General features: G+C 48.6%; 2 protein-coding genes and 1 long non-coding RNA gene across 6 annotated transcripts in view; 1 reads left to right on the top strand and 2 right to left on the bottom strand.

Moving 5' to 3' along the window:
• THOC5 (THO complex subunit 5) overlaps positions 1-1,725 on the bottom strand; it is a 31,360-nt gene extending 29,635 nt beyond the window's left edge. The window contains exon 1 of one of the 4 annotated variants that reach the window (XM_040464002.1): positions 1,615-1,725. The gene's annotated coding sequence lies outside the window, so the exon portion shown is untranslated. The other 3 variants (XM_040464003.1, XM_040464001.1, XM_040464004.1) reach the window with 3 other exon arrangements.
• Positions 1,726-2,573: 848 nt separating this feature from the next.
• On the bottom strand, positions 2,574-18,705 carry NIPSNAP1 (nipsnap homolog 1). The gene is made up of 10 exons (XM_040464080.1): positions 18,570-18,705; positions 11,820-11,947; positions 11,576-11,621; positions 11,221-11,315; positions 7,751-7,821; positions 7,460-7,600; positions 7,108-7,139; positions 6,674-6,768; positions 5,439-5,522; positions 2,574-3,739 (listed from the first exon to the last, which is right to left on the bottom strand). Exons 1-10 carry the CDS (start codon positions 18,659-18,661, stop codon positions 3,675-3,677), a joined length of 849 nt encoding a protein of 282 aa, XP_040320014.1. The 5' UTR covers positions 18,662-18,705; the 3' UTR covers positions 2,574-3,674.
• On the top strand, positions 18,672-26,519 carry LOC121022684 (uncharacterized). The gene is made up of 2 exons (XR_005787059.1): positions 18,672-18,771; positions 26,313-26,519. It is a non-coding gene; the product is annotated as an uncharacterized LOC121022684 (long non-coding RNA).
• Positions 26,520-26,801: the final 282 nt, after the last annotated feature.

Below are 26,801 nucleotides of genomic sequence, written 5' to 3'. Positions count from 1 at the left end.
GATCTCGCGGTCCGTGAGTTCGAGCCCCGCGTCGGGCTCTGTGCTGACAGCTCAGAGCCTGGAGCCTGCTTCAGATTCTGTGTCTCCCTCTCTCTGACCCTCCCCCGTTCATGCTCTGTGTCTCAAAAACAAATAAACGTTAAAAAAAAAAAAAATTAAAGGCGCCATAACCACATCACTGACTAAACTCCGAAGCTTAGCATATATACCTGTTCCCAATACTATCGATTGATCACCGTGTGCTGGACCTGATCTAAGCACTTTACGGATAAATACTCATTTGATCCTTATAGCAAACTTTTCAGGTAAGAACAAGTACCATTTTATAGATGAGAACACCGAGGCTCAGAAAGCCGAATGAGCTGCCCAAGGTTACACAGCTAGTTTGCTAAAGTTGGTTCCATCTGACGCCACATCAGTGCTCTTAACTACATTCTTGTAACACCAATGTGTCTCGCTACCATCTCAGCTGGCAATGCCATCAACTCTTTGGTTGACCCTAAAATTTAAAAGAATAGAACCTACATTCGTGGGGCTCTAGGGTCACAAAGCATCCTCCCCCTCTGCTACCTCTCCTGGTTGTCACCACAGCCCCTTGAGGTGGGCAGCACCATCTCCCTTAGTCCAAAAAATCTGCCACCAGCATTTACTGAAGGAGCCAATGGCTGATGGTAGTGAGTCAGAGAAGCCCTGAGTTGGAGTCTCCACTCTATTTAAACGGCTAGGAGTCCTGAGACAAGTCACTTCACTGTTCTCTGGGCCTGTTTCCTCAGAGGAAATGAGAATAACAGTCCCTACCTCAGGGGTTGTTGTGGACATTGACACAGGAGGCATTCCTCTGGGGAAGGTGATGAAGATGACCTAGCAGTGGGACTGTAAATGGCACATGGATGATCTGAAATAATGTTGAACATCTAAGGAGGTCAATCCCTTTTCAATTCTTTTTAGAAACTTCCGATTGCTTCAAGGAGAACATCTCATTTTCCTAATTTGTCTTTAGCATCTGTGAACATCAATATTCCTTTCTTAGCAAAAGGATTCTGTCTCAGAGCTTTAGACAATGCAATCTAGCCAGAATTAGTCTGTTTTCATGTTAATTATATTAATTTTTATCATTACTTTCTGCATGCTGCCAAGTCTCCGTTTATGGGAGACCATCGAAAATTTCTCCTAAAACCAATTTACCTTTGCGAAGTAAAAAGTGACTCGATTAAAAACCTTAGCAAACAGTCTTAAAGGTAAATTGGGCAAAACCCAAAAAGGTGGGACGCGAAAGGCCGAAATGTGAGAAATCCTGACTTGGCTACACAGTAAAGAGACCCAGGCACACGTAAGCACCCAATAAATGTGAGTTGTTATCACCACCACCATAGACATCAACAACGTCGTCGTCACCTAGAGCTGCATAGTGGGGCCCGAAGCTGCTGCTGCCAACATTTTCACCTGAAGAGACTGAGCGCGCGGCGCCGAGCGGCTGGGGACCCCGAAGAGTGAGCACGGAGAACTCGGGTCGGACTCCAGCCTGGGGACGCCCTCCGGGAAGTCCGCACCTCGGTCCCGTAGCGCCCTGCCCCGCCCCTCCTACCAGCCCCTCTGTCCCGCTCCAGTCCTCACCGCGTGCAGCCCCGAACCTGTCGCGGCCAGTGAGCCACTTCCGGCGGCGGAGAGAGGGTTTCCCAGGCACCATAGAGAAACGGAAGGAAAGAGCGGTCTGCCGGAAGCGAGGCGCGGAGGCCGGAAGCGAAGCGCTGAGGCCCTGGCCGGCCGCCGGCTCCCGGCGGAAGTAGCTCCTGGGCTGCGCGCAAGCAAGCGGCCTTGAGACCTGTGTTTGTTAGGAAGGGTCACCAACCCCCTCACGCTGTCCTCCAAAACCGGGAAACTGATGCTGCAAGGGCAGAGTCTTAGGTGCCCTGTTTACTCTTTGCCCAGAGCCTAAAGCAACGGCCCCCAACTAGTGCGCGCTCTGCTTCCGACTAGTTGAGTGAATGAGTTCGTCGTAGGTCCAAGATAACGCGATAGCGTGGTAGTGCCAAGATTTGAAACTGCGGATATGCCTTCATGACCTGGATTCTTAACCACTGTCACATTCACCCAAACATCCCATACTAGTGAGGGCTGCAAGCCAGGGACGGCATTCATTCTCTGACACTTTTTTCCCCAAGGGTGCATCAGTAGTTTCCTCATTTTAGGCCTGGTTTGTCTAGGGCAGTCACAACTCTCATGCAGCATTTGACAGTATCAAGTGTTTTCTGCCCCCTGGTATGAATTCTAAGGACAGGGTTAAGGGCTTTTGGTGTAAATCCTCCTCATCCAGAGGTAGAAACACTAATGTCCTGAGTGCCTAGTTATAAAGGGCTGTCCCTTCTGCCATGGGGGTTTGGGAGGGTGCAGAGGCCCTTCCTGAGTATAGCTCAGGTAACAGAGTTGGGGGGGGGGGGGCGGGCGCGTAAATCAGCCAGATGGAACTAGGAAAATGGCCCTGCCCCTAGCACCTGCCAAAGTTCCTTGCAGATGAAACACACACACACACACACACACACACACACACACACACACACACACACACACACACCACGGTTTATAGTAAATTTTTAATTGGTTCCATCAGTGACTCCAGCATAAGTTTTCCTGAAAGGGAGACAGAATCAAGCTACCTAGAGGTTGATGAGGTGTGGGGATCACTGAAGTCCCTGACCCCACTCCACATACCCAGTGGCCCAGTAGAATGAGGGTTGGGCTAATAGAATATGAAGAGAGAAAAGGAATTGCAGGGTGAGGGAAATACAGGCCCTGGCCCTCTCCTTAGCCTGCAGGAGTGAAAAAGGGGAGGAGACTCTCCCTACACAGCAGTGCTGGAGCTACACAGTCAAGTTCTCCATCTCATTATGTAGGGAGAAAGAGATGAGCCTCTTTCTGTCTTGTACTGGGAACCCCTTCCCAGGTGGTCTTCTGTAACCTCTGTTCTATCTTCCCGATTCTGTATTCCAAATTCTGCAGTTCAAATCCAAGGTCTGAATTCTATGTTCTACCTTCTAAGTTCATGTTCCATTCTGTGACTCAGATCTTTCCCAGCTCCATCCCTTTTCCCAGCCTTTCTCAATGGAATATGCAGGATCTCACGCTGAATTTGCTAACTTTAGGGTTTTCCCCTTTACTTCTTGAGGCAGTTTTAGGCTTTTCCCTGACAAGAGGGACTTGGCTCAGACTATCCAGCAAGTGGGTGGCCCAGTGGAGACCAGGGAATTCCAGACAGCGAGGCCTGGTCTGACTTCCTTCCTCCCCACCCCACCTCTAACCACTGGACACACTACCTTTTGTGTAAGTAAAGCTAAACTGAGGGCTTCCATGGTGATAACTAGGGACTGGTGGCCTTGAGATGAGGAATCTTAGGGGGCAATGTGAGAATACATAAAAGGTTGCTGTTTTTCATCAGAGAAACTAAAAACTGCTTCCAGCACAGGGGAAGGGGTGGGCAGGGAAGGTAGGAAGGGCCTGGGCAGAGCTGCAAGTCCTCAGAACCCTGTCATCCTTCAGCTTCCCCTTTGTCTGAGCTGAGCATGAACCCCCAGAGTCATCCCACATCCGAAAGAAAACCAAGACAGCAGGACTGTGATCTCCTCTGTCCATTGGCTGCCCTGAGGGAGAAGGGGAAGGAGGCAGAGGCAGCAGCAGCATCACTGGAGAGGCGAGATCTTCAAAGGGATCATGATCCGAGACTCCATGTGTCGCACCAGTGGGACTGCGGAGAGAGAAACAGAGGTCACAGAGGGGGCAGAGACAAACCAACCCCCAAAACTGGACTTTGAAGGAGGAGGAGGGGGCGCCTGGGTGGTTCAGTCGGTTAGGCGTCCGACTTCAGCTCAGGTCACGATCTCACAGTCCGAGGGTTTGAGCCCCTTGTCGGGCTCTGTGCTGACAGCTCAGAGCCTGGAGCCTGCTTCGGATTCTGTCTCCCTCTCTCTCTGCTCCTCCCCTGCTCATGCTCTGTCTCTCTCTGTCTCTCAAATAAATAAAAACATAAAAAAAAATAAAAAATAAATTAAATTTAAAAAAAAGGAGGAGGCAGCCTAGGATGCTGAGACAGGGAAAGCCCCACTGCCTTCCTAGAACAGAGAGCACCCAATTGTGGGATAAGAGGGGACTTGGGTGGTGGTGAGATGCAACATTCTTAAAGTTTCATAATTATATATTTATGTTCCTGTATAGGTGAGAGAATAAGCAAAAAGTGATTTTGCAGATATTGCTTAGAACAAAAGCTAGGTGTAGAAGTAGGGGGATTTAAAGAAAAATATCAAGGGCACCTGGGTGGCTCAGTCAGTTAAGTGTCTGACTTCAGCTCAGGTCTTGATCTCATAGTTTGTGGGTTCGAGTCCCACGTCAGGCTCTGTGCTGTGCTGACAGCTCAGAGCCTGGAGCCTGTATCTCCCTCTCTCTCTCTGCCCCTTCCCTGCTCATGCTCTGTGTTTCTCTCTCTCAGAAATAAACATTAAAAAAAATTTTTTTTCATTATCAAGAAAATAATTATTGCCATAGTATACAAGGAGGATAAAAGCTATGAGGGTGTCCTCAAGTGGCTAACGTTTGCAAAACACTGATTTGGTTCAACAGATTCATTTTACAGATGGGGAGGCTGCAGTCCATACGTCAGCACGAGGTCACCCAGGAGGTCAGACTCCTCTTGCTCAGAATTGTTCAAACTTTACCAATTACCTCCAGTTCTTGTTAAAGTGCAGATTCTGATTCAGCAGCTGGGGGTGGGGGTTGAGATTTGGCATTTTTAACAAGCTTCCAGGAGATACTGATACTGTCATTCAGCACCACACTTTCAAGAATGAGGCTCCTGCTAATTTCTTCAGGAGATGCATTTTCCCCCACACCAGCTGGTAAGTGTAGATCCTTAACTGTAAGCTCAAGGGGAGGGACAGGCTTCTTCTATTCATTCTGTGTCCCCCAGCCAGCCACCCACTGCAGTCCCTGGCACACAATCAACACTTGCTGACTTCACGTGGTTCTCTGGGGTCCCCGCAAGGTAGCAAACATGGAGAATAAAAAATTTGCTCAAAAAATTTGCACTTCCTCTGTGCCAGTCTGGAAGCACTTTCCAGAAATTAGCTCCTAGAATCTTCCATCCAGCCCTCCAAGGGAGGCACCATCACCATCTTACAGATGAGCCCTCAGTGTGAAGAACCATGCCTGAGGCCACAGTGCATTGGGACCACCAGTGTTTTCGTCCCCTGAGGCACTCACCTAGACCCACTGCCTAAATCACATGGAATGTGCCACCAAGATCGAAACCTACTCACTGTCTTAAAAGCTTCCCAGCACGAGAGGTAATCAAGTGAGGCTTGATTTCCTTGCTGAGGGGATTCTATCCTCAGATTGGGCTCTTGGCAAATGACCTCCAAGGGCTAGGCTGATGCCCCAGCAGAAGCACTCACCTGTGTAGTAGACATTTTGGTCCCAGCCCCTCTTCCTCCAGGCAGCATTTCGAGTCTCCTCCCGAGACTGTAGGTCTTTATAGGCTGTAGGAAAGGCATTGGCTCATTCCGTGGGCATAGAGGATCTGGTTCTATACCTAGCACAGAGCCCTCTTCCCATTGCCCCAAACCCTGTCCTGCTGTCTCTCCCCAGTGCCTCAGACTGTTACTACACACTGTCTGCTCTGACGATCTCATCCAATTGTACATTTGTTGACAACATCCACCTTTCTATTTCCAGCCCAGAACTCTCCCTCGGGCTCCAGAGCCATATATCTGGTGCCCACTTGTGTCTCCATTTGGATGTGACAGCACCTTAAAGGCAACATTTCCAAGGGCCAAGATTACACTTTTGACTCCCTCAACCTGCCCTTCCTAGGGTCTCAGTAAGAGACACACAGGTAGCTGCTGAAGCAGGAATCTGGAGTTCTCTCCCTGCCTCGCCCCACACAGACAATTCATCCACAAAGCCCACTGCCTCACCTCCAGACTAATGAATCTGTGGCCTTTTCAGCATCCTCACTGCCACCACATTAGGCCAGGCCACCATCCTCCTGAACCCATCCGCCTGAACTAGTATAACCATCTCCTGATGCCCCACTGCCTCTCTTGTTCCCCTACAAACTCTCTCCAGCAAAGCACATGGCAACCAGAGCAATCATAGTGGAATACAAATCAGGTCATGTACTTAAAATCCTGCAGCAGCCTCCCACTGCATTTAGAATAAATCCCACTTGTCTCCACAACCTGCAAGGCCCAGCCTCATCTAGTCTGTCCCTATCTCCTCACACCCATCCCTATCTCCACACTGGCCTCCTCTGCACTCTTCAAAACCCTGAAGGTGTTTTCTCCACCACAGGGCCTTTGCACATGTTGTTCCCTCTACTTAGAATGCCTTTCCCTGGCAATTCACAAGCTGGCTCCTTCTCATCCTTTAGCAGAGCTAACATTTTACCTCCTCAGAGAGGCCTTCTTTGTCTATCCAAGTCATTCCCGTTTGTTTCATCATTTTTCCCTGCGTCTTCATTATTTGTAATAACCCAAAATGATGTTTTTGTGTTAGTTTATGTCTGAGGTGGTGTCCCCCTCTGCTGGACCATAAGCTCAAAAGGGCACTAATATATTTGCGTTGTCTATATAGAGTGACAATAGAGAAACAGGACAAGCAGAGGGCCCCTGGAGGGTTCCCAGCCTACCCCAGAGATGGTGCACAACGTAGAGCTCGCCTATCTGCGAGAAGAAGCCGCCCACTGCCTCCTGGTTCTCTTGCCGGTACTTGATGGCCCGCGCCCTAGGGACAGCAGAAGAGTGTGGAGCAGGGGCCAGGGCGAGTGCAAAGGGCCCTATGAGGTGTCACCAGGCTGATTTCTTAGCCACACCTCAAGGGAGGAGCCTGAGGTAGGACCCCCCAGTTCTCAGAGATGATCAGGGAAGGGGTGACAGAGGTACAGCCGTGGGCTGGGTATTCTGCTAGAAGAGGGTTCACATCCTGGTTGGATCCTTCTCCTGGATCCACAAGGAGCAGAGGATGCCGGGTTCCCTGACATATGGCCCTGGGAAAGGTGGGATGCCAGGGAACTAAGCAGGATAGGTGGGCAAGGTCCCCCCAACCCCAGGCACTGCCACTCACCAGTTGTTCCCCCACTCAATCATGGTTCCTGGCTGAAAGAGAACCAGGGGAAAGAGTGGAAATGAGCCCCATCTCAGATTCCAAATGTCACGGCTGGGTAGAGGGGGGAAACTGTTATGTCTCCCCAACCCCAGGGGCCACTTGGCCTCATTCAAGGGTCCTGACTTGCACCTGGGTGTGCATGTGTGCACACGTGTGTACATACCTCTATTCTGAACCCACAGGGAGGGAGAGGCCAGAAGCCCCAGTCTGGGTGCTGGGGCACAGGACCCACCCACGTTGGTGTATCTGTAAAGCACCACCACAGCAGGGAAGGTGGGAGGCAGGCAGGGATCTGGTTGGGAGGAGGCACCTTGAGTTTGTATGTCCTCAGCTCATAGATGTTGGGGCCTGCTCTGGGCTGTGGCTCATTCCAGAAGCTGAATTCAAGGAGCATCTGGTTTCTCCTGGACAGCAGCATCTGGCTCCGCTCCTTTCGGAACTCCAGGTACTCCTGTGGGTGTGGCAGTCTGGGCATGGAAGCCACGAAGAGCCCCCCACCCTGGTGGTGTATCTCATGGGGTAGTGGTAGCAGCCCCCAGCACAGGGCTGATCCAGAGCAGGTTTGATTCCAGAGAGGTTTGTGGAACAGATGCCGACATACCTTGTTGTTTTTGAGTTTGTTCATGCAGTCCATGAGGGCTGGGTAGCCACCTGAGAATCGCCACAGGTGTACTGTTGGGGGGTGAGGAAAATAGGAGGTACAGGTCAGGGGGCTGCTGGGACCCTGCCCTGCTTACCCTAAGGTTGGCTAAGTGTGTATGAGATGGGGCAGTCTCCAGCTGTGTTCCCTTTGCCCTAGTAAGGGACAGTGCTAGACAGGGGATTTCCCCAGACACGAGCCCTGGAGGCCTAGGTTTGAACTCCAGGTCTGCCAGGTGGCCTTTGTCCCCCCCCCCCCCCCCCCAGCCCTTGACGTCCTCATCTTGAAAATGGGAATAATGTTTCCACCCAATCTTCCTTAAATAGCACAAGAGGATCAGGTGTGTCCTTGTACCCAAGGTGCAACAGCACACCAGGCCTGTGAGGGACAGGATGGACAAAAAGGGAGAGTAGGCCTGATGGGCTGAGATGGAACATTCTTAGTGAATTAAAAAAAAAAGAAAGAAACCAAGGAACAGAACAGCATGCACAGTATGCTAGCACATGTGTTTAGGGGTGGGGAGACATATCCAGAGATGCTGGTCTTTATACCATCTCTCATTGGAGACCCAAGAGATTGTGACAGAAGATGCCCCTGAGGCAGAGAATTGAGGCCCGGGTATTGTGGGCAGGAGGGAAGCTTGCTTTTTATTGAAAACTCTTGTGTACTGTTTGAATTTTCTATCATAGCCCCTCTGCTGGGTCAAATAGTATTCCCCTGCCCCTTATGTTTATGCCTACCCAGAACCTCAAAATAGGACCTTATTTGGAAATAGGGTCTTTGTAGATATAATCAAGCTAAGATGCTGTCATATTGGTGGGACCTAAATTCAAAGACTGGTGTCCTCATATGAAGAGGGAAACTTGGACACAGACACAAAAAGGGCACCATGTGAAGACGGAGGTACACGGGGAGAATGCTATGTGGTAATGGAGGCAGAGACTGGGGTGATGCATCTACAAGCCAAGGAAAGCCAAGGATTTCCAGCAAAAACCAGAAGGTGGAAAAGGCAAGAAAAGTCTTTAAAGAGAGCGCGGCCCTGCCAACACCTAGATTTCAGACCTCTGGGCTCCAGAACTTGAGAGAATAAATTTGTTGTCTTAAGCCACCTAGTAGTTGGCACTTTGTTATGCCAGCCGTAGGAAACTACTACACCTTCCAATAATAAAGGTGGAAGAGAAAAAAGGAAACAGTCTTGTCACCCTTGGGAGCATGGCTGAGGTCGAGAGAGGAAGGTCTCCAAAGGGAGACTAGAGCTGAGGGCAGTTGGCTGACCAGTGGTTTGGAAACACAGACTTTTGTTCCTTCCCATCCCCAGCCTATCCCTTACCTGCCTTCTGACCCCATCTGTATACCTTGATTCTCCTATCTGCAAAATGGTCTGACCTGAGAGTTTAAAGGCCTCTTTCCCAAGGGAAACAGCAAAAATACTATATGGATGGAAGTCTACCAAGCTCAGGAATGCTGCCAGTAGAAGAGGGATAAACATCATACTGGGGACCAATAGGGAAAAGTTACAGGAAAGGAATCCTAGGCCCACGAAAAGACAGTTTTCTAACAATTGCAGTGCTCCCTCTAGGAGATAGATCAACGGTTCTTCTACGTCCATTAAAATGTAGATTCTTGAGCCCTACTTCTAGGGGATGGCTTGGGGTGGGGTGGGGGTCTCTGCTCCCTAGCTGATTCTACACAAGGGACGACACCTCAAGATACACAAAATTTAGGACATGCTTTAAAAGTTCAGGAACCCATCCCTCAAAGTTCATTTCCCAACTAGCAAATAATTAAGAGAATCCAAGGACTGTAGCTAGAGCTGATTAAGTTGTACCTAATATGGGAAAATGGTAGGGGCTAAAGCTCAAGACAGTTTGCGCTTCTCTTATCCACCTAGCAATGTGTCAATGTCTGTTACAGAAACAGAATACATGATCAAGGGAATCTGTCTGTAAGACACTGATTTTTTTTTTTTTTTTTAGACACATACAATTATCAGGGCTGTGGAAGGATGAGATAGGTTTGCTTATTCCGGAGTGAGTTCCCCATTACTAGGAGTGTTCAAGGGACACTTAGAAGACCCTTTATCAGGACTGTTGCAGAAGAGCTCCCTGTGCTATACAGAGTCTAAATCAGCATGTCCAAAGGACTTTTTGCTACAATAGAAATGTCTTATGGGTGTGCTAACACAGTAGCCACGAGCCACATGGGTCTATCAGTGGACAATTGAAAGGTGGCTAGTGTGACTGAGGAACTGAATTTTTCCTTTTCTTTAATTTTAACTAATTAAAAAAAATTTAATGTTTATTCATTTTTGAGAGACAAAGAGACACAAAAAGGGCACCATGTGAAGACGGAGGTACACAGGGAGAATGCTATGTGGTAACGGAGGCAGAGACTGGGGTGATGCATCTACAAGCCAAGGAAGGGGCACAAGTGGGGGAGGGGCAGAGAGAGACGGAGACATAGACACAGAATCTAAAGCAGGCTCCAGGCTCTGAGCTGTCAGCACAGAGTCTGATATGGGGCTTGAACCCACAAACTGCGAGATCATGACCCGAGCTGAAGTCAGATACTTAACCAACTGAGCCACCCAGGTGCCCCTAATTTTAACTAATTTAAATTTAAATAGCTACATGTGGTTAGTGGCTACTGCCCTGACAGTGCAGTCTAAATACCAGGGACCCTTTGAGTGAATGAGATGCTGTGAGTCAAATTTATGTGTGCCAGCCTAGCAGCTGGTGCCGAGGGCAGGGTGGATCTCTGGGGGAGGGATAGTGCATGCTATGGGGACCTCCGGGAGGCTATAAGGAACCAGCTCAGACAAGAGCCTCTGTGAATTCCATAAGTATGTGCTACATATAGGGGATTCAGTAGTAAAGACAGACAGGGACCCCTCCATCCCAGAACTCACCACCTATATGGGGAAACAAGCAAGCACAATATGGGGTGCACGATTGGGGCTGTGAAGAGGGAAGTCAGGGGAGGTGCCTGACCCTGCTTAGGTGGAGAGGATCAGGGAAGGCTTCTAGGAGGAGGTGAGGTCTACACCAAAACAAAGGTTGAGCAGAGGGGTGAGCCAGGTAAAGCGGGCAAGGGAAAAAGGATGTTTCCAGCAGAAGAAACAGCAGGAACAAGAGTCTGGAAGTGGAGGGTGAAATGGTCAGTCTGGAGAACTGCAAGAAGTCCTGAGTGGGAGAGCACAGGAAGCAAAGCAAAGAGGATGTGGCAGAGAAAGGCTCACAGAGCCTCGTGGGCCACGCTGAGGGCAGACAGGAGCCACAACAGGTGTCTAAGCAGTAGAGTGAGCTGAGGAGGACTGCATTATGAAAGATCCCTCTGGGTGCCACTGTGGAGGGTGTGGAAGGTGGCTAGGCATGACAGGTGTCAGAGATCCGGGCTGGGCGGCAGTAGCACTGGGGAGGTGGGCACCTCACCTGCCTGGTCCTGCTCCCCGTACCATGTGTTCCAGTTGCCCACGAGTGAGCAGGGGTAGTCCTCATCCAGGTGCAGCTTGGGCAGCACAGCTTCCCTGGGGTGGAGGGGAGCGGGACAGAGAGAGGGAGGAGGGCTCACATCAGCCACCAGGGTCCCTGAGATAAGGGTTCCAACTCAGGCCCTCAGGGCTGAGCCTGAGTGTCCCCATCTCTAAGATGCAGAGGCTGGACAATACATTTTTAGGACTTCTGGCTCTGACATCTACATCTCCTAGATCTCTGCAGGGAGAATGGGGCTGGGATGGAGTCTCCAACCCAAGCAGGGAGGGATGAGCAGATGGAGGAGGATGCTCACGTCAGGCTGTTGTAGGCATCCAGACACTCAGGCTTCACATTGTGAACTGCAACAGAGGACAGAAAATGGAAGGTGAAGCAGGGTGTGTGTGTGTCTGTGGGGAACTGGGGTGGGGGGACGTCCCACAGGGCCAGGGCTCCCAGGATAGCTCAGGATGTCCCAGCCCCTCTCCTGTCCCAGCTGAAGCCTTGTGGGCCCCCAGAGGCCCCAGGAGGGCTGGCGGGCTGGCTCAGCAGCCACTCACACTGGATCTTGTAGAGGTTGCTTGTTTCCTTCTTGGACAGCAGGGTGGAGTGGGCATCCTTCCGGGGATCCACCTTGTGCACAAAGAGGGAGCGGAACCAGCTACCTTCATTGTCCTTGGAATAGAAGCTGCAGGAGAGAGGAGTTCAGGGGGACAAGCCGGGGGGGGGGGGGGAGCCCTGGCTTTTCCATCGGCTCCGATATCCTGTTCCCCCATCCCTCAGATGTCCTGAGGAGCCCATATTTCTAGGAATGGAGCCAAAGAATCCAGTGGCAGACCCAGAGTTTAAAATGTCACTGGAGTCAGCTGAGCAGACCTGGTCCCTTTTACAGAGGTCATGGCTACCCACTTTGCTTCTTACAGTTTTGCAAGGCCTCAGGAGGCCAGGGGAAGAGCCCCATCTCCCACCTCTCTCCTCCCTCCCTCCACTTTTCCCTTTCCAAGAGGTTCCTTGGGGCACACATCTGCAGCCTCTTGCCAAGAAGATCAACCCTAAAACCACCTTGCCTGATGTCCAAAACCTGACCGTGCCTTCCTTGCTGTCCCCTCCCTCCAACCTGTGTACTCCACCCTCCAGATGTGCTCCTCCCTGAACATACCAGGCTCTTTTACTCAGTGCTTTCTTGGCAATTTCTGTCCCCTCTGACAGAAGGTTACACTCATTGTGCTCCCCTGTGCCCACACTACACTTGGCCTGTGCCTCTTCCCAGTCCCCATAAATGGAGAGCCAAAGAAAAATAAGCTTTGTCCTTGAAGAAGTCACAGTCCATTGGAAAAAACAGGCTTTGGAACATAATTATGGCCAGAGGTATCTGGGAGAGCCTAGGTGAGCAAGCCTCTGGCAGTCTGGGCAAACCCTCCAGAGGAGGTGATCCGACCAATCTCTGAATCTCCAGGGCTGATTTGGCAGATAACAGCAGATAGGGTAAAAAGGCATTGCAAGGCAAGACTCATTCATTCATCCAGGCAACATCTAATTGACATTATCCACCCAGTGTGCTTGGCTAAGGTGCCTTGAAAAATGAACAAAGGAATGAAGTACTCTGTTCAGAGCAGGGGACCTGCCACCTGGTCCTGCCCTACCCTAACTATACTTCCCACACAAGGTCCCAGCAGGGGCGGGCTTTTTTTTTTTTTTTTTTTAAGGTGGCCAGAGGCTATAAATCTTTTTGCTTAATAGCAGTGGTACAACTTGTAGTCAGGCCTGAAAAGCAATTCTCATGTTGGATGATTTCTAGCCAGAGAGCCTGGCCCTTAAGTGCCAGCAAGTGTACTTTTTCGATCTTTTTCTGTGGCTAGAATAAATGTCTTGGCAAATCAAAGTGTTATTTTTTTCCAAAATATGGAGCAGCCACTGAGACTGATGAAATTAAAAAAGCATCTTAAAGTAGTAAACCATTTATATGAACACAGAGAAAGATGAATGAGGATTTGTCCCAAACCAAATACTGCTTACGTGGGAGAGGGGAGAAGATGCTTAAATTTTTCTTTACTCACTAAAGCTTTTTGGAAAGCTAAAAAAATAAAATTGTTTAAAGTGTTTCTGAATTCACAGGCTTTCTGTCATTGTGCATGTATTTGTTTCATTAACAAAGAACAAAAAAGATGATTATCATCGGGGCGCCTGGGTAGCTCAGTCGGTTGAGTGCCCAACTCTTGATTTCACCTCAGGTCATGATCTCATCTCATGGTTGTGAGATGGAGCCCCATGTTCAGTTCTGCGCTGAGAGTGGAGCCTGATTCAGATCTCTCTCCCTCTATCTGCGCCCCACCCCCCCTGCTTGTGCGTGCACTCTCAAAATAAATAAACGTTAAAAAAAAAAAAAAAAGACAATTATCATCAGATGGGCAGTGTGGTTCTATGAAATTTGGGGACCAGAATATAGCTTCGCTCTAGATACTTTAGCTGAGGACATCGTCTGTGTCAGGGATCTGTGATCAACTTGTCAGAAGCATGATCCTGCTGCATCTACGTAATGTTGACATAGGGTTGATACTATTAGGGTCCCCATTTTTGAGATGTGAAAATAGTCAGGGGGCTAAGGAACTTGCCCAAGGTCATATGGTAAATCAGGGGCAGAGCTGAGGCAAGACGAAACCCAGAACTCTTTCCTCCAAAGTTGGCTCCCACCTCCAGTTTGAGCACTGACTTGGGGAGCATCAGGCAGATACTGTGAAGAACCAGGTGTTTCAACAAAGCCACTGGCAGAGAGATCCCACCTTTGATTTGAATATAGAGGGGATGCTTCCCTTGGAAGGGGTGGTGGCAGGGAAAACAATGGCTCCTACTCACTGTCAACCAAGACCTTTGCTCCAGGACTGGGCTTTGAGTAATTTATTAACATCAGTACTGACCAAGATAAACAGCCAGGAGGTCAGCCCTTGGAGACAGAGCCTGGGGGCTAGAATGCTCTTCACTCCAGGGGAATGGCAGGGGAATCCAGGAGCTCTGATGGGCTCCCATCTCTTCCCACAACTCTCTCATCTTTTATGCCTATGGACCTCAGTTTCCCCGTGTGTCAAATGAGCAGGCTAAAGCAACCTATCTCTAAAGATCTTTTCTCAGGCAAAACCCAAGATGGGACCTGTCCAAGATCCCAGGACAGGGTCTGAACTCCAAGCCAGTGTCCATAGGTTCACATTTTCAAGAATTCAAATTTCATTTTCTCAGTGAAATCATAACATTCTCCTGCCCCTGAACTCCCCGACCCCTCTCACCCTGCTGTTTCTGTAGCTCCTTCTATCCCATTATACTTTTTTCCCCCTTATTATATGCCTTGTTTGTTGTCTGCTCCAGTAGAAGCAGCCCCAGATGGACAGGGATCTTATCTGTCCCTTGTATTCCCACTGCCTGGAATGGTGCTGGGCACCTGGCACGTGCTTAGTCTGTGTCTGGGAAACAAATGAAGGAGTGAGGGGACACTAAGACAGAGCCGCTTGAAGATGATGAAAGTTGGAAGGAAATAAATTAAAGGAAGGGTGGTTCAGAGTGTGGACGCAGGGCTCAGGGTCCCTTTCCCTCCCCACCACCACCAGCAGAATTAGTGCTTAAGAGCACAGGTTCTGGATGAATCCAGGTTCTAATCTCAGCTCAGCTTCATCTCTTTGAGCTTTATATTCCTCATCTGTAAAATAGGGGCCTTAGGATGGATCTTTTAGAGAAAGGGCCTGACAAGATAGTGCAACTAACATCACTGTTCCTACCAAACTTCCTAACTCACTCCCAGCTCCCACTCTTTCCCCACTTTTCCTAATCTGCCCATCCATCTTTGTAAAGCACCATTTGGATGATGCTATTGTTCTGCTCTAAAGTCTTCTGTGGCTCCCCACTGTGTACAAAACAAAGGCTGGATGTCTCCACTTGGAATTCTAGCTCTCAGGTACTTTGCCAAGCTTTCCACAGATCCAAGATTCCCTATCCCAGTGGTTCTGAAACCCACCACTAATAATGTCATCTGAGAAATTCTCAGGGCCCATCCTAGACATACAGCAGCAAAAACTCTGGGGGTGGGCCTAGCAATCTGGGTTTTAACAAGCCCACCAGGGGACTGCTCAACTTTAAGGATCAGTGCTCTAGAACAGTCCTAATTTCTTTCCCCCCCCCCCCCCCCCCCCGCCGCCAATGTAATCTCAGAAATGCCAAAGATTTTGGTATCTAAACTATATTAAGAATGCCTCTTAGGCCTAGAAAAACACAACGCAGTTTTGTATACTCTGCAGGAAAGATCTGTCCGGATGGACCAGTTTTAGCCCCTTCCATAAAAACACCTATCTTATTTCTCCATGGGCCCTTTCATCCTTTTCATAGAAGTATGTCTTATCTCCCCAGCCACACTGGAAGCCACTAATGTCCTCCCATCCCCCCCAGGGTACAAAGCACAGTGCTTTTGGCTTGGGAGTTGCTCAACAAGTATTTGTCTCAGATGAGAACTTTTCGGTAGATGTCACATTTGCACTCTCAATAGTGATCAACAATCCGAGACCCTGCAAAATGAAATTGCTCCAGAATGTTCTCAGCTCTATACACACTCTGAAACACTCTTGTGTTTTGAGTTGGCTGATTTTATTTATTTATGTATTTATTTATTTAATTTATTAATGTTTATTTTTGAGAGAGAGAGAGAGTGAGAGAGAGCGCACATGCAAGCAGGGGAGGGACAGAAAGACACACACAGAATCCAAGGCAGGCTCTAGGCTCTGAGCTGTCAGCACGAAGCCTGACGCATGGCTCGAACTCCAGAACCACAAGATCATGACCTGAGCCAAAGTTGGACACTCAACCGCCTGAGCCACCCAGGCACCCCTGAGTTGGCTGACTTTAGAAAGGACCATGTATCTGCTTGATTATTCCAGAGGTGTATGTTTAGAAGACATACATAAGAGCTAAAAGAACTGAAGTTCTGGGGGTGCCTGGGTGACTTAGTCGGTTAAGCGGCCAACTTCAGCTTAGGTCACGATCTCAGTTTGTGAGACCGAGCCTCATGTAAGGCTCTCTGCTGTCAGTGCAGAGCCTGATTCAGATCCTCTGTCTCCCACTCTCTCTGCCTCTCCCCCACTTGCGTGCACATGCTCTCTCTCTCAAAAATAAATAAACATTAGATAAATAAATAAATAAATAAATAAATAAATAAATAAATAAAAGAACTGAAGTTCTGGAGCACCTGGCTGGCTCAGTCAGTAGAGCATGTGACTCTTGATCTTGGGATAGTGAGTTCAAGTGCCCCATATTGAGTGTAGAGCTTACTTAAATAAAGCATAATAATAACAGTAATAAAAATAAGAGAACTAAAGTTCTGTTAACAGGATTACTGGTACAGCAGTAGTAACAACTGCTGTTTATTGAGCAATTACTATGTGCTAATCTGCATGACACGTATTTGAGAAAAATGAAGCTCAAGGATGGTTAATGGCCGAGAGGATTCCAACCCACATCCATCTGACTTTAAAGCCCACACTGTTATCTCCATCCTAGCAGTCCCCAAACCTCGGAGGTCAGAAAGGCTGCTACCTGTCCCTCTAGTGACTCCAGAGAGATATGGGGTGGCCTAAAGGTCAACAGGAGGGGATGTCCCCAGGTATCTAAAAGGCATAAGTAACTGTAAAGCAGTCCCTGAGCGACGTGGGAAGCATTAGTCCAAGAGCCTTCACAGCAAGCCTGCAAAAACGCCCAGCAGATCATCATCACCACTTTACAGAGAAGGAAACCGAGGTTCACAGAGGTTCTAGTGCCCAAGTCAAGTGAGTAAGTGAGGAGCAGCAGGCTGCCTTATGTCCCACGCTCCTTTTGTGGTCTCTGGATATTTGCCACACAAATGGCTCTACCACCTACCGATTCTGGTACCCTGGGGAAGTGAGGTCCCAATCCCAGCCTCGATTTCCTCATCTGGAAAACAAGGAGCTCACAGAAGATGATCTCCCCAAGGCCTTTTCAGCCCTGATATTATGAGGAGTTCGTGCAGAAACTGTCAGAACAAGGGCAATATCTGTTGCATGTTTACCAGGGGCTAGAAGCCTCACATACATGGCCTTTTTCACCCTCAACAGCTCTATGAGATACAGACTATTTTATCACCCCTTTTGCAGATGAGGAATCTGAGACTTCAAGAGGCCAAACGACTCACCCCACTAAGAAAGGCTGAGTTAGATATGCTGGCGCTAAACTCCAGGCTCTTTCCATGATACCAGCTTTCTCCCCAATTATTGGGCGGACAGGGTGGGGGGAACACACTCAGCTCCTCTTTCCCAACGACCCATGAGCCACAGTGCACAGTGCTCTAAGATCTCATGGCAAGGTCTCACAGAACTCTGAAGCTTCAAGCCTAGGCTGCTGGAGAGGAGGGCCCCCTGCTTCTTTTCCGCACAGAGGTGGGGAGACAGGTGTCTTCACTTCTGTAGCAATATGTTCTTGAGCACACACTGTCCTGAACCCTGTGCTAGGGGCTGGATTAACAGAAAAATGACATGAAAGGCTAGTCGGGCAGACAAGCAAGTGTGTATAGAGGGTGATGAGGGGATGGGGAAAGTACAGGCCGCTGGAGACGCAGCAGGGAGGGGCCGCCCAGGGCTGTTCAAGGAGGCCAAGCCCTGCCTCAGTCCAGAGCAGGGCCCAAACAAAAGCCCAGGCTGAGAGAACTGCCTCTCCCAGGAGGCCACCAGTTGTGGTGCAAAGAGCACTGTCAGAAGACCTGGGTCCGGACCCAATGCCACCTCCGGACACCAGAGGGAGTGACCTTGGGCAACTCCCATTCCTTCCCAGGCCTCCTTTGCCCCACCTGTACTGTTCAGGATTGGGGAGCAAAGGGTCTCTGTAGCCATGGCCCTTGGGGGTCCCCTATTGCTATCCGTATCTCTTCCCCCCAGAACTTCCGAGGGAGGAGCTGCCTCTCCTAGAAGGCCCCAGTAGGTGTTATTTCACAATCATCTCAAAGGCCTAGAAAAGAAGCCACTCCTGCCCTCTGCCCGGCTCCCACTCTCCAGGGCCCAGGGCATGTCCCTCTCCCTCTCATTCACCCCATCTTTCATCCTGTGCCCAGAGCCAGGTATCCATTAGGACAAAGACCTTGCGCCTACCTTTACCATTTCCCCCATTCTTTGCTGAGAGCTCTTCCCTAGGCCTAGATCTTGCTCCCGCCTCTAACCCATATAGATTCCAAGCCGGAGTCTGTCCATTCCTCTGACCAAGACCCTGGTCCCCTCCCCAGCACTCCCCGCGCGCGCGAAGCGCTCCCCCATCCCTGCCCCGGCTCTCACCGCGCGGCAGCCGCAAGGTCCCCTGCTCGGGGCTTCGGGCGTCCCATCAACCGTCGCGTCGCCGCAGAGATGCTGCACAGCCGCGGAGCCATGTTGGAGCGGCGCAGGTTGAAGGAAGCCCCCGCCCCGAAACCGGCGACGGGGCGGGGCGTGAGTAAGCCCCGCCCCACCGCGTAGACCGCTTCCTTCTGCAAGCAGCCAGGTGGGCGTTTCCGCCGGGCGTCCCCCAACTCCACAGAGTTAGAGCTGAAGTCAGACTTTTGTTTTCAGAACTCCTGCAGCTCTGGTATTGACTTGCTCTGTGACCTTGACCAAGGCCTTTGCCCACTCTGGGCCTCAGTGTCCACCTCGGTAAAATGGAAGCATGGAACAATGGCACTAGGGATTCTTGTTGTTTTTTTTTAATTTATATTCAAGTTAGTTATCACATAGTGCAACAATGATTTCAGTAGATTCCTTAATGCCCCTTACCCATTTAGCCCATCCCCCATCTCACAACCCCTTTGGCAACCCTCTGTTTGTTCTCCATATATAAGAGTCTCTTGGGGTGCCTGGGTGGCTCAGTCGGTTGGGCGGCCGACTCCGGCTCAGGTTATGATCTTGCAGTCTGTGAGTTCGAGCCCTGCATCGGGCTCCGTGCTGACAGCTTGGAGCCTGGAGCCTGCTTCGAATTCTGTGTCTCCCTCTCTCTCTGCCCCTTCCGCATTCACACACTCTCTCTCTCTGTCTTTCAAAAATGAATAAACGGGGGCGCCTGGGTGGCGCAGTCGGTTAAGCGTCCGACTTCAGCCAGGTCACGATCTCGCGGTCCGTGAGTTCGAGCCCCGCGTCAGGCTCTGGGCTGATGGCTCAGAGCCTGGAGCCTGTTTCCGATTCTGAGTCTCCCTCTCTCTCTGACCCTCTCCCGTTCATGCTCTGTCTCTCTCTGTCCCAAAAATAAATAAACGTTGAAAAAAAAAACTTTAAAAAAAAATAAAAAAATAAATGAATAAACGTTAAAAAAAAAAAAGTCTCTTATGTTTTGTCCCCCTCCCTGTTTTTATATTATTTTTGCTTCCCTTCCCTTATGTTCGTCTGTTTTGTATCTTAAAGTCCTCATATGAATGAAGTCATATGATATTTTTCTTTCTCCTACTAATTTCGCTTAGCATAATACCCTCTAGTTCCATCCACATAGCAGCAAATGGCAAATTTCATTCTTATTGATTGCTAATACTCCATTGTATATGTATACCACATCTTCTTTATCCACTCATCTGTTGATGGACATTTGGGCTCTTTCCATACTTTGGCTATTGTTGATAGTGCTGCTATAAACACTGGGGTGCATGTGTCCCTTCGAAACAGCATATCTGTATCCCTTGGATAAATACCTAGTATGCAATTGCTGCATTGTAGGATAGTTCTATTTTTAATTTTTTGAGGAACTTCCATACTGTTTTCCAGAGTGGCTGCACCAGCTTGCATTCCCACCAACACTGTAAAAGAGATCCCCTTTCTCCACATCCTCGCCAACATCTGTTGTTGCCTGAGTTGTTAAGGTTAGCCATTCTGACAGGTGTGAGGTGGTATCTCATTGTGGTTTTGATTTGTATTTCCCTGATGCTGAGTGATGTTGAGCATTTTTTCATGCGTCAGTGGGCCATCTGGATGTCTTCTTTGGAGAAGTGTCTATTCATGTCTTTTGCCCATTTCTTCACTAGATTATTTGTTTTTTGGGTGTGGAGTTTGATAAGTTCTTTATAGATTTTGGATACTATAACCCTTTATCTGATATGTTGTTTGCAAATATCTTCTCCCATTCTGTAGGTTGCCTTTTAGTTTTGCTGATTGTTTCCTTCACTGTGCAGAAGCTTTTTATTTTGACGAGGTCCCAATAGTTCATTTTTGCTTTTGTTTCCCTTGCCTCTGGAGACATATTGAGTAAAAAGAGGTTGAGTAAGAAGATCAAAGAGGTTTTTGCCTGCTTTTCTCCTCGAGGATTTTGATGGTTTCCTGTCTTACGTTTAGGTCTTTAATCCATTTTGAGCTTATTTTTGTGTATGCTGTAAGAAAGTGGCCCAGGTTCATTCTTCTGCATGCCGCTGTCCAGTTTTCCCAGCACCACTTACTGAAGAGACTGTCTTTATTCCATTGGATATTCTTTCCTGCTTTGTCAAAGATTAGTTAGTCATCCATTTGTGGGTCCATTTCTGGGTTTTCTATTCTGTTCCATTGATCTGAATGTCTGTTTTTGTGCCAGTTCTGCACCGTCTTGATGATTACAACTTTGTAATACAGCTTGAAGTCCTGGATTGTGATGCCTCCTGCTTTGATTTTCTTTTTCAAGATTGCTTTGGCTATTTGGGGTCTTTTCTGGTTCCATACAAATTTTAGGATTGTTTGTTCTAGCTCTGTGAAGAATGGTGGTGTTATTTTGATAGGTGTTGCATTGAATATGTAGATTGCTCTGGGTAGTATTGACATTTTAACAATATTTGTTCTTCCTATCCAGGAGCATGGAATCTTTTTCTGATACTAGGGATTCTTAATTGGGCACTCAAGGACTAGTGGCAGAGGGTCAGTAGGCCCCCTGAAATTGTGCGTTTTTCTGGGGAGGAGGGATCCACAGGCTGTATTTAGCACATTTATCAAAGGAGCAAACCCCAACGATTGCAGACAGTTGGAAAAGGCTCTAGGCCATAGGTATATTTTCTCTCCATCTCCTTTTCTATTTTCATCCCATTTTACCATCTCTGCCTAGACATTCTGGGGCCCCATGCCCTCTTCTGGCCCTGCCCAGCTCTTTTGCCTGCTTTCCAAACTAATCCCTTCTCGGTCCACAATCCCCCAGGTCACAGACCTCAGCAGGAGGGGAGAGCCTGCAGACCCCACGAGGGGTCCAGGGGCCGAAAGGGACATGGATGTTTGCATGTACACCTCCTCAAAGAATATCCACCCACTGGCTGCAGACCAGTGTCTCCCTCCTGGTGTTCTTGGCAAGGGGGAGTGGAGGGCAGGCATTAATTTTGTTAATCATTCAGCAAATACTACGTCTACCTGGCTATTGGCTGTGCTAAGCTCTGAAACACTAAAGGTAGACAGGACAACAAGCCCCCAGCCCTTTTGGGACTTGAGATCTGGTAGGAGAGACAAAATCAAATCAGCACTGACTTTGAGCCCCTTTACGGCAGATGCCTTAAGCTGCTCTCCTCTCATTTCTCTTGCATGATACATTAAATATTTACTGAATAAGTGAAAAATACACACAAAAGTATTTTTGTCAATTGCAATACAGACTATGAAGAAGTACAAGGAGCTGTAAGGACTTACAATGTGTGGGGAAGAGAAAAAGGGAGGTCCCATATAGACTTGAGGGTCAGTAATGACTTCTATAAGAAAATGAGTCTTGCACTATGATTTTTTCCCCCGTGTTTTCTTTTTTTTTTTTTTTAATTTTTTTTCAACATTTATTTATTTTTGGGACAGAGAGAGACAGAGCATGAACGGGCGAGGGGCAGAGAGAGAGGGAGACACAGAATCGGAAACAGGCTCCAGGCTCTGAGCCATCAGCCCAGAGCCCGACGCGGGGCTCGAACTCACGGACCGCGAGATCGTGACCTGGCTGAAGTCGGACGCTTAACCGACTGTGCCACCCAGGCGCCCCACCCCCCTGTGTTTTCTAACTTAACATGTATTATATGTGTAGCTTATTTTAAAAAGGAAATGATAGGGGCACCTGGGTGGCTCAGTTGGTTGAACATCTGACTCTTGATTTTGGCTCAGGTCATGATCCCAGTATGATTGAGCCCTTCGGCAGGCTCTGCGCTGAGTGTGGAGCCTGCTTAAGATTCTCTCTCTCTCTTCCTCTGCTCCTCTCCCCCACTTGTACGTGCTCTTTCTCTCTAAAATATAGATAGATAGATAGATAGATAGATAGATAGATAGATAAAAAGGAAGCCATATCCTCATGATAAATGGAAAACCTGGATCAATTGTTCATAAACAGGCAGAACCATCCAAATAAATACAGTGGAAATAATACTGCAGCCACTGCCTTGTAGCTAAGGCAGAACACTGTGAGCCTGAGGCCTGCTCTTAGTGTTAACAAAGAAGAACAAAGAGAGGTGTTGGAGACACATCTGGGCCCACTGGCTCCTTGGGGTTATCAGAGGGACTAACAGGGAATAAGCTCCCCCTTCTGGAAGTTGGTGTGATCAGAGGCTCCCCAGTCACAGCCACTCAGGACAAGCTCAGATGGGTAGATGGAGATGTCACTGGTGTCATGCCATAGAGCTGCCCTTCCCTTAGACTCTGAGTGTGGCAGACCTGGAGAGGCGGAAGCGACTGGCTCCATCGGACCTCCCAGGAGGCCTGACTTTGGACCTAAGCTTGAAACAATACACAGAGAGGGTTTGCCAGGAGAAGGGAGCAGGGCAAAGGGAACCTGAGGCAGAGAAAGCAATGTTGCATAGTATGTGAAAAGGCTGCCATGAAGAAACAGGTTAGAAATTTTAGCACATGGGGTGCCTGGGTGGCTCACTCAGTTGAGCAATTGACTCTTGATTTCGGCTCAGGTCGTGATCTTGTGATCATGAAATCGAGCCTTGCATCAGGCTCCTCGCTAAGCGTGGATCCTGCTTGAGATTCTCTCCCTCTCCCTCTGCCCTTCTCCCCTCTCTAAAATTTAAAAAAAAAAAAAAAAAAAAAAAAGCAAGCAGAATCAAATACAATCAAAGGGTGGAGGTTATTTGGTAGCAGCTCCTCAGTCAGTACAAGGAAATACCTCTCTAACAATGGAGCAGGCAGCCTTGGTGACCGGTCACTGATTTTTTTTTGGCTGTGTGGTAGAAGGCGTTTGGTAATGAAACCACAGGAAGCCAGGACCCATGGACAGAAAGGGGCTGGCCCTCCTGGTCTAGGGTGAGAATCTTCACCAAATTCTAGATGTTTCTGGCCCCCTCTGCTGAGGAGAAGGGAGGGCTGACCTGCAGTCTCCTTACACTGGTCTGACACTTGTAAGAGGGTTTTCCCATCTCCCTCCACTTAAGTGGGGCAAGAGGATGAAACCAGGCAGCTCCAGGAGCAAGCTCCCACCCCTGACCATCTCTCCTGGTCAGACAGATCTCCCTTCCCATGTCATATGAACCACAGTGTGGCAGCTTACTGGAAGTGCAGCTTTGAAACCCTAACCCCATCCCAACCCCAGCTAGGGTGACCAACTCATTTCAGCTTCCCCTAGACTTTCCCAGTTTTAGCACCGAAAGTCCTCCATTCAGAAAACCCCTCTGTCCCAGGGAAACCAGGAGATTTGATCATTCTAATTGTGGCCCTATCCCTCTCCTCACAATACATACCTACTCCATCCCAGAACCTTCTCCTTGCTTAACTAACTCCATTTACCCTGCTTGAATAAGTAAGGCACAGGGGTTCTCTTTGTGACACTCAGTAACATGCAATGCTGGTTAACTGAGCACCTGTCATGAGCGGGTCCCTGTCCCATGACTGTGCATTCTGAGCGGCAAACCAGAGAGATGCTGAATGACAGTTCTACAAATAAGGAATTAGACCGTTTCCAATTACTGTGGAATAAATTACCCTCAAAATCTAGCAACTTGGAACAATAAACAATTATCATCTCACATGTCCAAACAGGTCAGAAATTCAGGAGTGAGTGGTCAGCTGGACTGGTTCTGGCTCAGGGTCTCCCACAATGCTGCAGTCAAAATGTCCGCTTTGGGGGGGCTCCTGGCTGACTCAGTCACTAGAGCATGCAACTCTTGATCATGAGGTTATGAGTGCGAGCCCCATGTTGGCTGTAGAGATTAAATAAATAAACAAACAAATTAAAAATAAAAAAGATGTCAGCTTGGGCTGTGGTCATCTGAAGGCTTGACTGGGGCTGTTGGATCTACTTCCAAGGTAGATTGCTCACACGCCTGACAAGTGATTGCTCTGTGTTGGCTTGGGACCTCAGTTCCTTGCCCCATGGACTTTTCCAGGCACTTCTTGGGTGTCTTTACCACATAGCAGTGGGATTACCCCAGAGCAAGTGATCCAAGAGAGAGTAAAGTGGAATCTCCAAGGACTTTCATGACCTGGCCTTGGAAATCACACTTATCATTTCTGCACGTCCCATTGGTTATACACGTTGGTCCTGATCAGTGTGGGAGGGGGCTTCACAAGGGTGTGAATACCAACATGAGTCACGGGGGCCACCTGGGAGGATGGCTACCACAATTAGGTTTTACACTAGGCCCAACTTAATTATTGGGGTTGGACCCAGCATTCCAAGCCATCTTCTGTGAGCAGGCCTCCCCAGCATCATTGTCTTCTGCCCCAGGATCTCTCCCTCCCCTTCCTCTCTCAGGTCCCTTCCTACTCACTACTGAGTCTGTGACATCTCTTTCTCCTGAACCTGTCCATCCATCCCTTCTCTCCAGGGAGCTGACCCATCTCTTCTCCCTCCCTCCCTTCCCAAAGCTGCCCTCACAGAATCCACCTTCATAACTCATGGCCAAGGCCTGCTGCCCAATCTGTGAAATGAAATGAGAGGAGCCAGGGACAAAGACAGATGGGCAGAGCCAGGAGGAGAGGAACAGGCAGGTTCATAAGTGTAAAATATGAACAAACCTGCCATCATCTATTCTCTGGGACAAATACATCATCACCAAATAGGCTGCAGAAGAGCAAAGAGACAAATTACCCAGCTGTGGCAGCGTCACCTGCTCCTTATTGATGGGCTTTTATGCTCAGGCCCAGCTGCTCTCTGAGAATTGCATCCCCTGGCTCCTACAGGACCCCAAACAGGAGTGACAGGGACAAGAAAGCTTTTATGTTTTGGCTAGGGCATGAGCCACGCTGCCAAGTTCCAGTCTTTCTGTAGTATGCATTATATGCAGATATGACTTATGCGACTTTGATGTAGTGCCACAAAAATGTTAACAAACTGACACTCTGTGTATACACTGGAAATCACACAAACACCAGGAAAAGAAAACAATTCTACTCCTTAGGTATTGAACAACTTCAAAGGCACGGAGATGGGATGGATTAAAAAGTGTTTATGCTACTGCCACAAGGCGGCGCCACTGTAGCGGGGAAAACAAATGACCACCGGTGTCCTTGCTGAGCAAATCACACTGTCGTTTTTTTGGTTTTTGTTTTTAATTTTTTTAACATTTATTTGTTTTTGAGAGAAGACAGAGTGTGAGTGGGGTAGGAGCAGAGGGAGAGGGAGGCACACAATCAGAAACAGGCTCCAGGCTCTGAGCTGTCAGCACAGAGTCCGACGTGAGGCTCGAACTCAAGAACCACGATATCATGACCCCAGCCAAAGTCGGATGCTTACCGACTGAGCCACCCAGGCACCCCAACAAATCACACTGTTGTTAACGTCCTTTGGACTCTAGCAACAGCTTTCTGTGCCCATTAAGCTGTTATTTTGTCGTTCACTCTCATTACAAACCACTTAAAAAAGCTATAACAACATCATTCAAACATTTACAAAGTAGAGATGCTAGGGCTGAAAAACACACCCCCAAATCAATACCTTTGGAGTAAATACTGGATGTGATAAAACACCACGAAGAGGACTGAATCACCTCCTCAACAGGTAGTGTTGTCAATTTAGGAGAGTACCCGTGGGTAGAGATAATGCTGCAAAGATACAAAGCAGCACCAAAAGCAAAAATGGGGTAAGACAGTCATAGATTTATGAGCTGTGCGAGTGCATTTCATCACCTACTTTACATTCATTCCTAGGAGGGAAAACGAATCTTGGAATACAAAGTTTTGAATCATGCAAAGTTTACAGAAGGCATCCTTCCTGGAAAATGTGACTTTCCTGGACCTCCCCAGCTATACTGGCATAAATACAGCACCTGGAGTCTGCTCTTGGAAAGAGAATGTTATGAGCTGAATTGTGTCCTGTGAATTAATAGAAAATATATATTTCATCTATGCCCTCAGTTTCTGGCACAGCTCCTAGAACCCTTGTCATTTTTTAAGTGATAAGAGAGTGCTACCAGCACCTTTTGTTCACATATTTGATCTTTGACCCTGGTTGCTGACACAGAGCTCCAAAAATCCCTTGGTATTTCCTGGGTGATAGGAACATCTTTTGTTCTGAGGAGGTAATGCCTGGTGAGATCCTGGAAGGGAGTGGGTGGGGTCATCAGAAAGATGAAACTTTAGAAGCTTGGAACTTTGAGCCCAAACCCCCTTCTTCCTGGAGGGGAGAGGGACTGGAGG

Source organism: Herpailurus yagouaroundi, unplaced genomic scaffold, assembly GCF_014898765.1.
Source record: "Herpailurus yagouaroundi ecotype Mexico unplaced genomic scaffold, PumYag 428, whole genome shotgun sequence".
Lineage (NCBI taxonomy): Eukaryota > Metazoa > Chordata > Mammalia > Carnivora > Felidae > Herpailurus > Herpailurus yagouaroundi.
Note: the sequence above shows the minus strand (reverse complement) of the source record. Positions and strands in the feature narration are given on the sequence as shown.